The sequence below is a fragment of the Bos mutus genome, chromosome 17 (assembly GCF_027580195.1).
Source record: "Bos mutus isolate GX-2022 chromosome 17, NWIPB_WYAK_1.1, whole genome shotgun sequence".
Lineage (NCBI taxonomy): Eukaryota > Metazoa > Chordata > Mammalia > Artiodactyla > Bovidae > Bos > Bos mutus.
In genome coordinates, this window is record NC_091633.1 from 15458192 (window position 1) to 15476109 (window position 17918).

Here is a 17918-nt window from a genome sequence, read left to right on the forward strand (position 1 = left end):
TTTCTGGTGCCTGACAGTACCAATCTGTGTCTTTCCCAGAGCTGGCCCGCAGTAGGTATTTGTCAGTTTAATTGTTATGTTGGTAGTTAATGGGAGATTCTTAGATTCTAGATTAAACTTTAACTGTCTTTCCCAGCCCTTAAAAAGCAGACCCTTGGAGACTTCTTCCTGGGAAGCCCACCACGACCTTGCAGAGTGCTTTAAAGGGCAAAGAGCTTACCCTGCAGAGCCTGCAGTCCGTTGCCCATCTGGTCCACATTCCCGTTCACCAGCGCGGTCACTCTGTGAATGTGGCCATACTTGGTTATTTCTATTGGCGACTCCTCCCTCTCACTAGCTTCCTCCTCTTCCTCTTCTGCAGCATCTTCCTCCTCCTCCATCTCTTCCTCTTCCGAATCCACCAAAACCATGACATCACCCATGTCTTGCCTCCTAATTTCCAAAAGGGAAGAAATGATCAAGAAGATACCCTGTTTTCTCCAACTTCAGCCCTCACTTGAATAGGGAACACTCGGTTCTCTGCAGCCCCTTTGGTAACATGGACAATTCCTCATGGACTCAACGTGGTTGAGTTGTGAGATGGAGATGATGACCTTTCAAAGAGGTGCTGCCACAGACTGTCTAGATAATCACACTGTGTGCTGGGTGAATTTCATCATCCCCCGTCCCCTCTCCCCACTGTTCGTCTGGCAGGTGACCTCAGGGTCCCAAGCTCTCACCATTTCAGTTCCCCTTGCAGCACGCACAGAGATGCTCTGTTCCTTTCCTGAAATGCCCTTATTTCTCCTCTACTTACTGAAATTTCTCTTCCTTTTCATTATTCAAAGCCCTAGTAAAGTCCTCTCCCTCGCCCTGCAGCCTTGAGCTGTGACTGAGTTTGGCATCCACAGCCAGCGGTTTGGCACTTAATTGTCCTCTAGATGATTGCTAGTTCTGCCTCCCCAGCCAGACTGTACATTTCATGGGCCAGTCACAATCCTGTGAGCATGACATTCTCATTTAATCCTCACATCCTGCCTCTGAGAAACAGTTGAGGAAACAAAGGCTCAGAGAGGGTCAGGGCTTTTCCAGGAGCCTCAGGCTTGAAGGGCAGAGCAGCCATGTGAACCCAGGTCCACTTATTCCAAAGCCTTTTCCCATTATGCCAAGCTGCTCCCTCTTGTGAGAAATAAGCCTGGGAAGGACAGACTCATGCCAAAATGACCCTCAAAAATGGGGCAGTACAGGTAACACTCTCCCATGAAAGACGGTGCCAGAACAATGAAATCTCATTATTTGTCCCAGAACAGTAATACCCCAAATTATAAGCGGATAAGAGAAGCGAAGAGAAGAGCTCCTCGCGCAGGCTCTCCTGGGAAGTCAAGTTCCACTTAGTTGTTTCTCTCCTACTAAGGTTCCCTCCTTTTGGGAGGGGCTTCTGGGCATACGCAGACTAGTTTTCCAAAGCACGCTGTAAGACTATGACTTATTCTTCCTTTTAGCTCTTTCCAGAAAATTAGATAAATACATGAATGACTGAGCTCAACACATTCATGCTGTCTTTATGCCTCAACAACAAACCAGCAACGTGCCTCGCCCTGAGGTCTGGCATTGAAAAAGGAGCACAGACTTTGCAGTCAATCAGACCTGGGTCTGACTGCAGGTATGACCATCACTTCCTAGATGAGCCTGCAGAAACTGCTTCGCTTCAGTGAGCCTCCCTCACCGTATCTGGAAGACGGCGATGCCAGCAGCACCCTGAGGAGTGTATGATGGGGTCTCTAATAACGCCTGAGGAAGCCCCAGCCCCGGGTCTGGCCCCTGGTGGGTGCCCAGTGGTAGTGATTACTACTGCTCTTATGAAATGTTATAAACAAAACATCAGTGAAAACAGATTATGGAAATTGGTTTCTGATTTGAGTCTAGGGGACACTCACCTGAAAGTGCTTCCTACTGAAAGGAGAAAGGAAAAAACATTAATATCCAATAAGATCTACTTCGGCCTCACAGAAGTTTCTAAGCCAGCTAACAGTTACAAAACGATGGGCAATGAGAAAACTGACCCAAAACGAGAGATGACAGGGTGCTCAGGAAGGGTACTTGGGTGCTTCATTATTGCAAATCTGGACCCAGTTTGGAAGCCTACAGAATGGAGCTTCAGGGGGGAGCATAACAGGGACCATCTTCCCCCACCCACACCCTCTCAGGAAGCCTGCAAGAGAAACAAAGGGGCCCAGGAAGTCCTTACCATTCCGGGAAGCTCTTACCTTTCCAGCAGAACACAGGGCTGTAATACAACAGGAGCCCGGTGATAATGGCCAGTCCCAGCAGAAGCAGGCTCACGACGGTGGCCACGATTCCCCCGATGTTTAGAGGTTCTGCAGACACACCACACCCTTCACTTATCCACGTGATACACACAGCTAGGAGCACAACACCTCTCCTCCCCTGCCTGGATCCTGCTCTTATCTTGGTTTTGTGACCTTGGGTGAGGCATATGACCTCTCTGTGGACTGTGTTAGTCACTCAGTTGTGTTGGACTCTTTGCAACCCCATGGATTGTAGCCCACCAGGCTTCTCTGTCCAAGGAATTCTCCAGGCAAGAATCCTGGAGTGGACTGCCATTGCCTTCTCCAGAGGAACTTCCCAACCCAGGGACCGAACCTTGGTCTCCTGCTTCACAGGCAGATTCTTTACCGTTTGAGCTACAGGGAAGCCTCATGACCTCTCTGTGCTGCTGCTGCTAAGTTGCTTCAGTCGTGTCTGACTCTGTGCAACCCCATAGACGGCAGCCCACCAGGCTCCCCCGTCCCTGGGATTCTCCAGGCAAGAACACTGGAGTAGGTTGCCATTTCCTTCTCCAATGCATGAAAGTGAAAAGTGAAAGTGAAGTCGTTCAGTCGTGTCCGACTCTTAGCAACCCCATGGACTGCAGCCTACCAGGCTCCTCCGCCTAGGGGATTTTCCAGGCAAGAGGACTGGAGTGGGGTGCCATTGACTTCTCTGTAAAGCAAGACAAATATCTCATTTTCCTACTTCATACAGTTTGTGGGAATCAAATGAAGCATGTGATACAAAAGAACATTGGAAAGTTAAAATCTCTGTCTTCATACATCAAGACTGCTGTTAAGGCTACAATAATTAGGACTGTGAATTACTAGTGCCGCAATGACATGATCAACAGAACAGAATAGGAAGGGACTTTTCTGGTGGTCTAGTGGTTAAGACATTGGGCTTCTACTCTACAGGGCATGGGTTCAATAAGAACAGGTCTATGAACAAAAGGAAACTTGATATAGGACAGACTAGTGAGTAAAAAAGGAACTCTTTAGGAAGTCATATTAGACCAAATGGTTATCCAAACTGGGGGTGGAGGAAACTTGATGTCTACTTCCTCCATTCACCAAAGTCAACTGTAGATGGACTACAGAGTTAACTGTGAAAGGCAAGCAATAAAACATTAAGAAGACAATATAAAAGAATGCCTTCATGACCATAGGATAGATAAGGATTTCTTAAGACACAGAAATGCTAGTGATACAAGAAAATATTCATAAAATCAACCACATTAAAGAACCTCTGCAAATCAAAGGATACCATAAATAAAGCAAGAAGGACTAACTGAAAGATATTTGTAACATGTAAAACAAGGAATTAGTGTGTGGAATTTCTGAAGAACTCCTATATATCTATAATAAAGAGGAAAACATCAAAAGAGACAATTATGGGGAGTTCCTTGGTAGCCCAGTGGTTAGGATTCCAGACCTGAGTTCAGTCCCTGGTTGGGGAAGATCTAGAAAGCCACATGATGTGACCAAAAGAAAAAAATTTTTTTTAATTTTTAAATAAACTATTTTTTAAAAAGCACAATTATATATTTCATAGAAGAAAACTAAATAGCAAATAAACATATGAAATAATGTTCAGCCTTCTTAGTAATCAAAGAAATTCAAATTAGAACCACAGTGAGATTTCATTTTGCACTTACTTGATGGACAAAAATCACAAAATCTGTGGTTGAAAATCTGGGACAACTGCCATTGCAAATGGAAATTAGTATAACCACTTTGGAAAATAATTTGATATTACCTCATAAAGATAAAAATGCACATAACCCATAACCCTTCATTTCTACTTCTTGGTACAGATATGCTGGAGACATATTTGCCTGGGGACCTGGGTATATGTGCACAGGGGGCTGGGTAAAAGATTTTCACAGCAAGACTGTTCATCACAATAACAAAAAATCAGAACAACACAAATGTCCATCAGCAGGAAAATCAACAGTTTAGTTGTGGAATAGTGCTACAGTGGAAAATTAAGAAGCCAGGAAGAGGCATAAAATATAATTACAAATGTCAGCATGAATAAATCCCGGAAAACAAAATGTGGAGTAAAAACAGCAAGTTACAAAAAGACTACATTTGTATAATAACACATTTTTTTCAAAACTCTAAAACAAAAACTAAACAATATATTATCAAGAAATGTGAAAAAAAAATGTGTACATATGCAGCAAAATTTTTCTTAAATAAAACATGAAACTCAGGAGTTACCTTTTTCAGAAGGCTCAGGATGAGACTGAAAACAGGCCTACAGGTAGGGTTGCCAGATAGAATACAGTATGCCCACTTAAATTTGGATTTCAGATAAACAATAATTTTTTTTGAATAAGTATGTCCCAGGATTTCCCTGGTGGGACAGTGGCTAAGCCTCCAAGCTCCCGATGCAGGGGGCCTGGGTTCAAACCCTGGTCAGGAAACTATCTCACATGCTACAACTAAGACCCAGTGCAGCCAAATAAAAAATAAAACTTTTAAATATTAAAAAGTTATGTCCGATGCAATATTTGGGACATAACACTAAAAAAAAAATTCTTTGTTTTTCTAAAGTGCAAATTTAAGTGAGCAGCATGTTTTTTTAGCTTTGCTGCTATTGTTTTCTAAATCTGCCACACTACCTACAGGTAACTTCAGCAGTGCTGGTTACTGTTCTATATCTTAAGTGGGATGGTAGTTTCTTAGGTGTTCATTTTGCTGTTATGTTTCACAGCTTACAATATATAAAAATATCATTATATCTTTTATTTTAGACATGTATTTGAATATATATGTTTTTATATATATATATACATTTTTTTTCTTTAGGATGTAACTGATATTAAATAACTTTTGTACCTTCCCTGGTGGCTCAGGTGGTAAAGAATCTACCTGCAGTACAGAAGACCCGGGTTTGATCCCTGGGTTGAGAGGAAATAAAGTTTTTATCTTGATACAATAGAGATTTAGGACTGGACAGTAATTTCCCCATCCCTCTTGTCAAGCCACAGGTAAGCAGATATGCCTCCTCCCTGATGGCAGTGACACAAGTAGAGGGAAGCAACAAGCTGTCCCCATGCTGGTCCTCTGAAGCTCTACTCCTCCAGGGTCACTTCCATCACTCACCTTTCACGCTCAGCCAGATGTCCACCTCCCTCACCCCCACAGCATTCTCAGCCCGGCAGACGTAGTAGCCCTCATCCAGGTCCTGGGAGCAGTTGCGGATAGTGAGGGTGGAGCTCTGGCCACTCTGGGTGATGAGGTGGTGGCCGCTGGGCTGGATGACCACCTTGGGCTGGGTGAGGTTCCTCAGCCACATGATCTTGGCAGGGGGGTAGGCTCCAGACACCTGGCAGGTAAGCGTCACACTGCCCCCCACGAAGCAAGTCTTCATGGGCTCAGAGAGAAGGGAGGGGCTCCCTGGCCATCAGGAGAAAGTAAAGAAAGAGAAACATTTAAGGAGATTCAAGCGGTGACCTGAGAAGTTCAAGAATGTTACTTGTTTTGGAACAAAGAAACTCCAGGAATATCTGTACCACACCTGGTCTCGTATAATAATAAAAGATAATATTTGTTGAGCATTTACCATGGGCTAGGCACCCTATGTATTAACCCAACTAGTTCTCAACAATAATCTTGTTATTCCCATTTTGCAGATGGGGAAACTGAGGAACACAGAAAGTCAAGTAACTTAAAGTCACACAACTAAGGAAGTGAGCAACTAAAATTTAGGGGGACCACCTGTCCTGGGTTGCCCAAGACTGAGGGGATTCCCAGCACCTGGGGCTTTCAAGGCTTGTGAAATCCTAGGCAAACCAGGATGAACTGGTCTGTGTAAGAATGGAACCCAAGAAGTCAGGCTTTTGTGATCCACTTCTCCTTACTTCCTATGTACTAGGCTTCTGTGTGTAATAACCACACTGATCAGATAAAATACGGGCACACACCCTGACAAGGGTGTTTCAGGGGACAGGAGGGCACCTGAATTAGTTTCCTGTTGTTGCTGTAACAAATTGCACAAACAGCTTAAAACAATACAAATTAATCCTCTTAGTTTTATAGTTCTGGAGGCCAGGCATCTGAACTAATCTCACAGAACTAAAGTCAAGGTGTTGGCAGAGCTGGTTCCTTCCGGAGGCTCAAGGAGAGAATCCATTTCCTTTTTTCTCAGCTTCTAGAAAGAAGCCACCTGCATTGTTTGGCTCATGGCCCCTTCCTTGAATTACTCCTTCTGCTCGCATCTGTCATAACAAATCACTACCACACTGACCCTCCTGCCTCCCTCTTATGAGGAACCTCGGGATCACAATGGGCCCAACCAGAGAATCCTGGACAATCTCCCCATCTCAATATCCTTGATCACAGATGCAAAGTCCCTTTACCATGTAAGCAAACAAATTCACAGGCTCTGGGGATTAGGATGTGGATATCCTTGGGAGGCTATTCTTCTGTCTACCATAGGTCTGTCCTAGAAAACTCAAGACTGTGCATCCCTGTGGCCTTGGGGTCTGATTTAAGGGGGTGACGGGGAGCCATGAGATCTACTATGAGGATCAGTCTGTAGCCTTCACATGGGAAGCCTTTCCCCCTAATGCATATCCTCTTGGGAAGGGTAGTGAATTCATCTTGGGAGGACTTATTAAATCCATATTTTCAGCAGCTGAGGAATACAGAGCAGCATGTTGGGTTCCTGCCCAGGAAAGTGAAACTACACGCTTCCCTTGGCAGTTGTTCCAAGAGAGAAATCTAGGGTTTCACTGCTGGTGTCCAGGGAAGAAGGAAGGGGGAAGGGGGAGGGGGCTGGGGGTGGAACAACCTCTCTCTAGGTCGGGTCAGCAGAGGAGAATCGCCCAAACCTGGTTTTGCTCAGAAAAATCACCTGTGAACACCCCTTCTTGAATCAACTATCAGATTCCCCCCATGTTGTTGCTAAATTGCTCCTTCCCTGCTTGTGGTTAACCAGAATTTCCTTTGGGGTCACAAAGCCGGCAGCAGTGACAAGCCTCATCAGTATGTTTGTATTTCAGGGTCCCAAGCCAAAGTTTGAGAAATGGCCCCTTCTTCCTTTACTAAAGGCAAAACAAACAGTCCCCCAGTGCACCTCCCCTGCAACCCAAAGATACGTACTTTCACCAAACACAGCATTCACCCCTCAAAAAGCTATGTCACCAGCCAGCTCGGTTAGAAATTCAGAGTTTCGCTTAAGACGATGCTGCATGCAAGGGTGGGGCAAGGGTGGGGTTGGTGCTGCGGAGCCTCACAGATCTGCAGGAGATGGACAGCATGCTAGAGCCCTCACACCTGGGGTTCCATAACACTGCAGCTTGTCATGAGTTGAGTTGGTTTCTTCAGTTTTAGGGGGCCTACATGCCATATAATATGGTAAAGGACAGGAAAGCCTAGCGTGCTTCAGTCAATGGGGTCTCAAAGAGTCTGACATGACTGAGTGACTGAACTGAACAGAACACGCCATATAAAGAGGGATCTGGGGAGTTCTCTGGTAGTTTAGTGCTTAGGAGTCAGCGCTTTCACTGCTGTGGCCCAGATTCAATCCCTGGTTGGAGAACTAATATACTGCAAGCCATGCAGCAGAGCACCGCCCCCCCCCCAAAAAAAAAAAAGAAAGGAAGAGAAAAATAAAGAGAGATCTGGGCAGCAGGAATCCCTGAGAGCACTGCTTTTCATCAGCTTGGGGGCTATGCTGCCCTGCATCCCTGGGTGGATGTTAGGATTGCCCTTCAGTGATGCTCTAGTCCTTCTGTGTGGAATAATCCAGAGCCCCTCAACCCCGAAGGCATTGCTACGCAAGGTGTGGTCCTCAGACCAGCAGGATCAGCACTTCCTGGGAGCCAGTTAGAAATTCAGTCTTGGATCCACCCAGACCCAGAGAGTCAGAATCTGCATTTTTGACCAGCCCCTCAGGTGACCAGCATGCACATCCAGGGTCGAGTGCCCATGAGTGAGGCGGGGAGAACTGGATGGCATCAGAGTTGAGAAGGGTCCTGGCTATTTCCCGTGCTCCTGGAATTGGGAAAACTTCTGGTCAGCTCCCTTTTCCAGACACATTTCTTAGCCCTGAGCACATATTTAGATTCAGATTACAGGTCAAGTCTCAGGGGCCATAGGAATAATGACTTAGGCAAGATCTGCAAATAAAATGAGAGGGTAAAGGCAAAATAACAAAACTCGCCAGCTGCCTCTGCCAATTTCAACCTCTTTCAGCATCAGTCCATCATTTATTCACTTCCTGGGACTTACGGTCCACAACACACTTTGGGCATTTCCCGTTATGTACCACCCTGAGTGTGTCTACTGCTTTCTAGCTGCATGAGTCTGGGCAAGTATTTCACCTTCTGTAAAATGGAGCGTCCTCCCAAAATTTGTGTTCATCTAGAAGCCCAGTATGTGGTCTTACTCAGAAATGGAGTCTTTGCAGAGGTAACTAGTTAAGGATCTCAAGATGAAATCATCCTGGATTGAGGGTGACCCAAAATCCAAGGACTGGTATCTTGTAAGAAGAGGAGAGGGACTTCCCTGGCACTCCAGTTGTTAAAGACTCCATGCTTTCACTGCAGGGGTGCAGGTTAGATCCCTGGTAAGGCAACTAAGATCACATGTGCCATGTACCAAAAAAGAAAAATGAAGAGGGGAAGGCATAGGGAGACACACCCACAGAAAGGAAGGCCACATGAAGACAGACGCAGGCACCAGAGTGATGGAGCCGCAGGAACACACAGAGCCATCAGGAAGTGGAAGAGGCCATGAAGGATTCTGCCACAAAGGCTTTGATGGGAGCATGGCCCTGCCAACACCTTGATTTCAAACTTCTAGCTTCCAAAACTGAGAGAGGATAAACAGCTGTTGTTTTAAGCCACCACCAAGTTTGTGGTACTGCAACTCCGGGAAACTGATTCTGGGGGATAATACTGCAAGGGCTCAGCTCACCAGCTGATTGAGGACTGAACAAGATGCTGTGTGCAAAATACTCGGCACCTGCACAGGGTCTGCACTCAATAAAACATTACTGTCTCTATTGCAGTTGGCCCTAGAACAACATGGGGGTTGGGGGGGCCAGTCTGTGTGGAATCTAAAATCCATGTCCTGCTATCTCTGCCTCAAACACAAAGAAAATGACTCACCCAAGGACAGGAAGCTGAAACAGTTTTGGATAGCATCAGGACTCAAACCCTAGTTCTTTTGATTCCACATCTTATGCTTTCTAATCAGACACAAACTTCTCCCACACTGAGTTGCTGCTGCTAAGTCACTTCAGTCGTGTTCGACCTTGTGCGACCCATAGACGGCAGCCCACCAGGCTCCCCCATCCCTGGGATTCTCCAGGCAAGAACACTGGAGTGCTTGCCATTTCCTTCTCCAATGCATGAAAGTGAAAAGTGAAAGTGAAGTTGCTCAGTCGTGTCCGACTCTTCACGACCCCATGGACTGCAGCCTACCAGGCTCCTCTGTCCATGGGATTTTCTAGGCAAGAGTACTGGAGTGGGGTGCCATTGCCTTCTCCGCACACTGAGTTAAAGATCTATAAAATGAAAATATAGGTACTATATTTATTGGGGAAAAAAAATCCACATGTAAGTGGAACCTCGCAGTTCAAACCCACCTGTGCTGTTCAAGGATCAGCTGTATTGTGATATTGCCATTTTCTGGTTTAAGTGTGCCAGACTTCCCTCTCCAAGTTTAAGTCTTTTAAAGGGAAGGACTCTGTATTCTTCCACAGCACCTGGCACCATACATGCATTGTGTCTGCCTTCAGTCTTGTCTGACTCTTTGCAACACTATATAGCCTGTCAGGCTCCTTTGTCCATAGGATTCTCCTCGAAATAATACTGGAGTGGGTTGCCATGCCCTCTTCCAGGGGATCTTCCTGACCCAAGGATCAAACCCGCATCTCTTCTGTCTCCTGCACTGGCAGGCTGGTTCTTTATCACTAGCCACCTGGGAAGCCCACTTGGCACCATGCTGAGTACCTAAATTCCACATGAAGAAAAGATTTGCCAGATCAAGTCTGGAAAGAGGTCACCTGGATAAAAGCAAGGGCCCTGGCGTCAGACCAGTCTGGGTTAGTGCTGCTCCATCACTTAAGAGGTCGCTGATCCTGGGTAAATTAGTTTACACATGTTATCATCTACAAGTTACAAATCATCCCAATTTGCACTCATCTCACACGCTAGTAAAGTAATGCTCAAAATTCTCCAAGCCAGGATTCAGCAATACATGAACCTTGAACTTTGAGATGTTCAAGCTGGTTTTAGAAAAGGCAGAGGAACCAGAGATCAAATTGCCAACATCCGCTGCATCATTGAAAAACAAGAGAGTTCCAGAAAAACATCTATTTCTGTTTTATTGACTATGCCAAAGCCTTTGACTGTGTGGATCACCATAAACTGTGGAAAATTCTGAAAGAGATGGGAATACCAGACCCCCTGACCTGCCTCTTGAGAAACCTGTATGCAGGTCAGGAAGCAACAGTTAGAACTGGACATGGAACAACAGACTGGTTCCAAACAGGAAAAGGAGTTAGTCAAGGCTGTATATTGTCACCCTGCTTATTTAACCTCTATGCAGAGTACATCATGAGAAACACTGGGCTGGAAAAAGCACAAGCTGGAATCAAGATTGCCGGGAGAAATATCAATAACCTCAGATATGCAGATGACACCACCCTTATGGCAGAAAGTGAAGAGGAACTAAAAAGCCTCTTGATGAAAGTGAAAGTGGAGAGTGAAAAAGTTGGCTTAAAGCTCAACATTCAGAAAACAAAGATCATGGCATTGGTCCCATCACTTCATGGGACATAGATGGGGAAACAGTAGAAACAGTGTCAGACTTTAGTTTTTGGGGCTCCAAAATCACTGCAGATGGTGACTGTAGCCATGAAATTAAAAGATGCTTACTCCTTGGAAGGAAAGTTATGACCAGCCTAGATAGCATATTGAAAAGCAGAGTCATTACTTTGCCAACAAAGGTCTGTCTAGTCAAGGCTATGGTTTATCCAGTGGTCATGTATAGATGTGAGAGATGGACTGTGAAGAAAGCTGAGTGCTGAAGAATTGATGCTTTTGAACTGTGGTGTTGGAGAAGGCTCTTGAGAATTCCTTGGACTGCAAGGAGATCCAACCAGTCCATTCTGAAGGAGATCAGCCCTGGGATTTCTTTGGAAGGAATGATGCTAAAGCTGAAACTCCAGTACTTTGGCCACCTCATGCGAAGAGTTGACTCATTGGAAAAGACTCTAATGCTGGGAGGGATTGGGGGCAGGAAGAGAAGGGGACGACAGAGGATGAGATGGCTGGATGGCATCACTGACTCGATGGATGTGAGTCTGAGTGAACTCCGGGAGTTGGTGATGGACAGGGAGGCCTGGCATGCTGCGATTCACGGGGTCGCAAAGAGTCGGACACAACTGAGCAACTGAACTGAACTGAACTGATGAGGATTACAGATAATAAGTTAACAAGTAAGAGACAAAGACCTTTTGAGCACAGAAACCTAAAACAGGACTGACAGAGGCGACCCTTTCAAAATCAGAAATTGCTCATCACTAGCAGAAATGTCACAAATATGGTTTAGGAACAAGATATGCCAGAATAATATCTATAATGTGCATGACAGTTCTATGAAATTAAGTGACTCTTGTGACATAATAAGAAACGATGAAGAAACCAATAAAAAAGAATGGACAAGATATGAACAGATAACTCACAAATAAAATATAGGAAGCCAATAAGTGTATAAAAATTATCAACCCCACCAGTGATCAAAGAAACCCAGATTAAAATAATCAGCCATGTCCCAACTAGCAAACAGGAAAAGTTTTAAAAAATTAATAAGACTCAATGTTGGTGGAGATACTGGGAAATAAATATCTTTGCATGGTCTTTCTAGAGAGACTGACTGCCAGTAGGTACAGGGTTTCTTTTGGGGTGATGGAAATGTTCTGGATTAGAATGGTGATGGTAGTACAACACTGTGAATATACTAAAAAAAATAAATAAATAAAGCCCACTTAATTATACACTTTGCTACTGCTAAGTCGCTTCAGTCGTGTCCGACTCTGTGTGATCCCATAGACGGCAGCCCACCGGGCTCCCCTGTCCCTGGGATTCTCTAGGCAAGAACACTGGAGTGGGTATTATACACTTTAAAATAGTGAATTTTAGGGAATTCCCCAGTGGTCCAGTAGTTAGGACTCCATCCTTTCACTGCTGATTCAGGTTCATCCTGATTGGGGAACTAAGATCTCACAAGCTGCATGGTGCAGACCTCCCTCCACCCAAAAAAACGAGTGAAATTTACATTATGTGAATTATATCTCATTTCTTAAAAATTGCCCCAAAACAGTTCAGTCAGATTTGGTCCATGGAGCATAGTTTGCCAACCCCTGTCCTTGGACAGAAAGTGAGTCCTGGTCCCTTATGTTGCCCAAGGCCAGGTACAGTGCCTGACACAGAGGGGCACCTGGGGACAGTGCTCAGTTAGTGGGAAGGGTCAGCCATTCCAATGCCACTTGCCTAGGAGGACAAGCACTTGCTGGTACAGCAGGGCTCACTTCTCAGCGTGTCCACTGTCCACACGCACCTCTGAGGAGTATTCTCATAACCTGTGAGGACAACCTCACCAGGGCCAACACAACCCAACATACGTCGGCCCTGGCTTACTCATTATATTGGTCTCCTGAGGCCGCTGGAACAGAGGACCACAAACTGTGTGGCTTAAAACAACAGACATTTTTTCTTACAGTTCAGACAGTCTGAAGTCCTAAATCAAGGTGTTAGCACCTTGCCCTGTATGAATTTCTGGCCCATAGAAATCATGAGATAATGATTGTTGTTTGAAGCCATTACGTTTAGGGATAATTTGTTCCATGAACAAATTGAACCTTTGTCATTTGTCAACAGATAAATGAACCTTGTCTGTTTTGTTCACGGCTCCATCTCCAGGACTTAGAAACTTATGCCTGGCATGTAGTATGTGCTCAGTTAGTATTTGTCAAGAGAAAACCAGCTTGGACTAGAACCAAGAAGTTTCATTACGCATCTTTAAAGTTTGAAATGAAGGAAGCATAAAGCAAAAGGAAGGGCGTAGGGAAGGAATGGAGTGGGAGTTTGGAGTTAGCAGATACAAACCAGTATATATAGAATGGATAAACAACAAGGTCCTACTGTCTGGCACAGGGAACTATATTCAGTATCCTGCGATGGGGACTTCCCTCGTGGTCCAGTGGCTAAGCCTCCACACTCCCAATGCAGGGGACCTAGGGTCGATCTCTGGTCAAGAACTAGATCCCACATGCCCACAGTGAAGATTAACGATCCTGTGTGCCACAGCTAAGACCTGGCACAGTCAAATAAATAAATATTCTGTGATAAACTACATTGGAAAAGAATATTAAAAAGAATATGTATATGTATATATGTGTGTGTGTGTATAACTGAATCACTCTGCTACCCAGCAAAAATAACACAATATTGTAAGTCAACTATACTTCCATTTTTAAAAATAATTTTAATCAATAAATTAAATTAATGATTGATTTTGTTAATAAATAATATTTTTTTTTTTTAAAAAAGAAAATGGGAGGAAGATATGAAAGGAATTCAATTCACTCCAACACCCTGGGATCTCTTTCCCAGACCCTCTTTCAAAGGGTTGTCCCAGAAGACAGGAAGGTAAGAGGACCCCAACCCCAGGACAAGGCAAGGCAGACTCACTGATCTGTACCACACAGCTGGCTCCCAACTCCGGCCCCACTATGTGGCTCCCGACACACTTGAACTTCTTGCCATCCGACAGCTGGGACTGGCTCAGCATCTCCACCCCCAGCTTTGACGTTCCCACGACCACACCTCCTGGCTCTTCTGTCCATAAGAAGTCTGGGTCTGGGTATCCCCCAGCCCAGCGACAGTTGAGCTGCAGTGAGAACAATCCTGGTGACACCTCTGCCCAGCACTGGGGGGCTGACGGAGGGGGAGCTGCAAAATACCAGAGAACATGGCCTTAATCACAGGCTAAAATGAGCCACTGGGCTGAGTCTAAGGATTACAGAACGAGGGTATCGGAGAAACAGCAACTCCAGTTAGTGTACCTTGAAATAAATCCTAGCACAAATCAGTGCCTGGCAAAAGTCGGGTTTCTCCTGCTGGGTGTTAAGTCTCTGAAGAGATTTGCATTTCTCACTAGCCACATGTGGCTATTTGATTTAAATTAATTACAAATTTAGTTCCTCCGTCACACTACCCACATTTCCTAGTAATCACAGGTAGGAGATGGCCACTGAAGTAGACCACACACAAGAGAATATCTCCATCATCACAGAAAGTTCTACTGGACACTGCTGATCCCTGGAGGGCATAACAGGAAGAGAGAGACTTACTCATCCCCTATCCTCAACACACACTTTTTTTTTTGCTATGTGCAAATACAATTTTTAAAAAATATATATAATAATTTAACAAATTACAAACTTGTAATGTAACCCATGTATTCATAATTATACATAAAAATAGTTATGTATTATGTATATATAATATATTTATATATTTTATATAATATATAAATATTTTATATAGAAGTATTTTCTATAATATGTAGATATTTTAAATACTTTATATATTTTATATAATATACATAAATAGAAATTTGGATCTCATATGGGTAGATATGCGGCATCTACAAGAAGAATTATTGGAAATACATCCAAACGATGGTGAGAGTACATGTGATTATTTTCTTCTTTCTACTCATCTGTGTTTCCCGCAACAAGGAAATGACTTTATATAACTTTATACACAATAAATGTCATTTATGATAGAGAGCATTGAGACTTAACAAAGGCTCTGAATAACATATAAAGTAAGTGTGTCATTACCCTGCCTACTAATTTGTTGTTCTCATGCTCCCTTTCATTAGCATGGATTATGAGTGCACCCTGTGTTTCTACAGTGGTTTTCCTCCACTGAATGTGTGCATGAGTGTATTTGGTTGTTTCCTCACCTGCAAAATAAAGCTTCATGAACTACGTGTTCTTAACAGCGCTAGAGGGCCTGAGTTAACGGACAACGTGAGTAAGGACAGATGAATGGATAAACAAATTGTAGTAGATCCATAAAATAGATACTCTTCAGCCATAGATGAAAACAAGTACTGACACAAGCTACAACAGGGATGAACTGTGAAAACATGATGCTAAGTGAAAGAAGTCAGTCCCAGGGATTTCCCTGGTGGCCCAGTGTTTAAGACGCCGTCCTCCCAGTGCAGGGGGTGAAGGTTCCATCCCTGTTTGGGGAATTAATGATCCCACATCCCATGCATTGCTGCTGCTGCTGCTGCTGAGTCGCTTCAGTCGTATCCGACTCTGCGACCCCATAGACGGCAGCCCACCAGGCTCCCCCGTCCCTAGGATTCTCCAGGCAAGAACACTGGAGTGGGGTGCCATTTCCTTCTCCAACGCATGAAAATGAAAAGTGAAAGGGAAGTTGCTCAGTTGTGTCGGACTCTTAGCGACCCCATGGACTACAGCCCGCCAGGTTCCTCCATCTATGGGATTTTCCAGGCAAGAGTACTGGAGTGGGGTGCCATTGCCTTCTCATTGCAGCCCCTCCCCCCAAAAATAACCTCCATTAAAAAAACAAAAACACAAGAAGCCAGTCCCCAAAGGTCACATAGTGTATGATTCCATTTATATGAAATGTCTCGAATAGGCAAGTTCATAGATATAGAATGTAGGTTGGTGGTTGCTAAGGTCTGGGGAAAGAGGGTATGGGAGTGACTGCTTAATGGGTACAGGGTTTCCAAACTGGGGTGATGAAAATGTTTTGGAAATAAACATGATGGTTGCACAACACTCTGAATAGACTCAATGCCACTGAGTTGTACATCTTAAAATGGTTATACATTATATAGTTTCACCTCAAAAAAAAAAAAATACTTTAAACCTGGCATAAATTCCCTTCTGTGGCTCACAGGGACTCTCCTGTACCCCTAGTTAGCAGCGAGCTGTCAGAAAAGGTAACATTCTCTCTGACATGCAGTTTGGGTGTGTCCGTGTATCAAGGGAACCAGAGAAGCAGGTTAGGACCCGTGTATCAGGGAAGTCTTTGCGCACAAAGGGAGGCACAAACACACAGGTCACCAAGGGTCAAGGTGGAGTAGAGGAGGGGCGCATTTCTTACGCACAGTAGACCAGGAGCTCGGTGGTCACCTTTCGATGTCTCCCGCTGAGCACGTTTTTGGCCAAACAGGTGTAGTTCCCTTGCAAGTTCTGTGACATTAGTAACAGCGTGAAGCAGCTGGCTGTCAGGTTGTTCCCAAAGAGTTCAGTGGTGGAATCTGGGGCCTGGAACCACCACTCAATCACAGGCGGAGGCTGGGATCTGCTGCTGCAGCTGAAGTCCACCTGGGAGCCCTTGGCTGCATAGAGGGTGCCGTTGGGGAGCCTGCCAGTGCTGGAGATGTTGACCTCAACCTGAGAGGGGCCGTCTGCAGACAACAGGGCAGTGGGGAAGGCAGAAGAGTTAACTAGAGCCCCTCATCAGAATTAAGGGACATAGAAATAATCAAGCAGCAGCCAGTGAAGATGACAATACTACTTACTATGTGACAAATGCTGTGCTGAGTGCCCTTAGGCATGCTATTGTTAAGTCGCTAAGTCATGTCTAGCTCTTTGCAACTCCATGGACTGTAGCCCGCCAGGCTCCTCTGGCCATGGGATTTCCCAGGCAAGAATACTGAAGCAGGTTGCCATTGCCTTCTCCAGGGCATCTTTCTGAAGCAGGGATTGAACGTCTGTCTCCCTTATTGCAGGTGGATTATTTATCAGTGAGCCACCTGGGAAGCCCATGATATCACTTATGTGACAAATGTTGTGCCAAGTGCCCTTAGGCATGCTCTCATTTACTCCTGAGCAATGACATGAGCTTTACAGAGGGGATCAATCCTCATACAATAGGGAAAATGCAAATTGATCCTTTTCAAAAACACTGATGAGCAAAAAAGGTATCTGTGCTTTAAAGAGTTAACATAGCAGGACTTCCCTGGCAGTCCAGTGGTTAGGACTCTGTGCTCTTACTGCCTGGCCAGGGAACCACAAACAGACAAAAAGAGAGTTAAGGTAACAGACCTGGGTATGCTTTCCTTAGAAAAGCCAGTCTATAAGGCTGGCCTTGGCTGGTGACTAAGACCTTGGATTTCAGGGGGGTTCCCACCATTCCCAGAACTGGTAAGAATGGGGTTCACTGGGGTTCACTGGGTTTATGCTAAGCACCTGCTTTCCTTCTGAGAGTCTGGAGTTTTGGTATGTGCTGGGCACAGGATGCCTACATGACCAGCCTCAGTAAAAACCTAGGGCACTGTGTCTCTGATGAGTGTCCCTGGCAGACAATATTTCACACGTGTGGTCACAACTTGTTGCTGGAGGAATTAAGCATGACCCATGTGACTGCACTGGGAAAGGACTCTTGGAAGTGTGCTCCTGGCTGTCCTGTGAATTCTCCTAGGGAATCAGTGAGCCAGGGGGTGGTCTTGGGGACCCCCCACACAGTGTCACACTGAAAGAGAAGGAACACTGGTTCCAGCCCCGATCTTGAACTACACTTACTAGCTGTG

At 44.9% G+C, this 17918-nt stretch overlaps 1 protein-coding gene across 7 annotated transcripts in view; it reads right to left on the reverse strand.

Moving 5' to 3' along the window:
• VSIG10 (V-set and immunoglobulin domain containing 10) overlaps positions 1 to 17918 on the reverse strand; it is a 74104-nt gene that overhangs the window by 3823 nt on the left and 52363 nt on the right. For 4 of the 7 annotated variants that reach the window (XM_070386110.1, XM_070386111.1, XM_070386114.1 and 1 more), the window contains 6 exons: positions 16491 to 16793; positions 14027 to 14287; positions 5424 to 5717; positions 2247 to 2357; positions 1917 to 1932; positions 221 to 432 (listed from right to left, as the gene is read on the reverse strand). In XM_070386110.1, coding sequence (XP_070242211.1) covers positions 221 to 432; positions 1917 to 1932; positions 2247 to 2357; positions 5424 to 5717; positions 14027 to 14287; positions 16491 to 16793 — 1197 coding nt within the window. The remainder of the gene's footprint in view (positions 1 to 220; positions 433 to 1916; positions 1933 to 2246; positions 2358 to 5423; positions 5718 to 14026; positions 14288 to 16490; positions 16794 to 17918) is intronic. The other 3 variants (XR_011467439.1, XM_070386112.1, XM_070386113.1) reach the window with 3 other exon arrangements.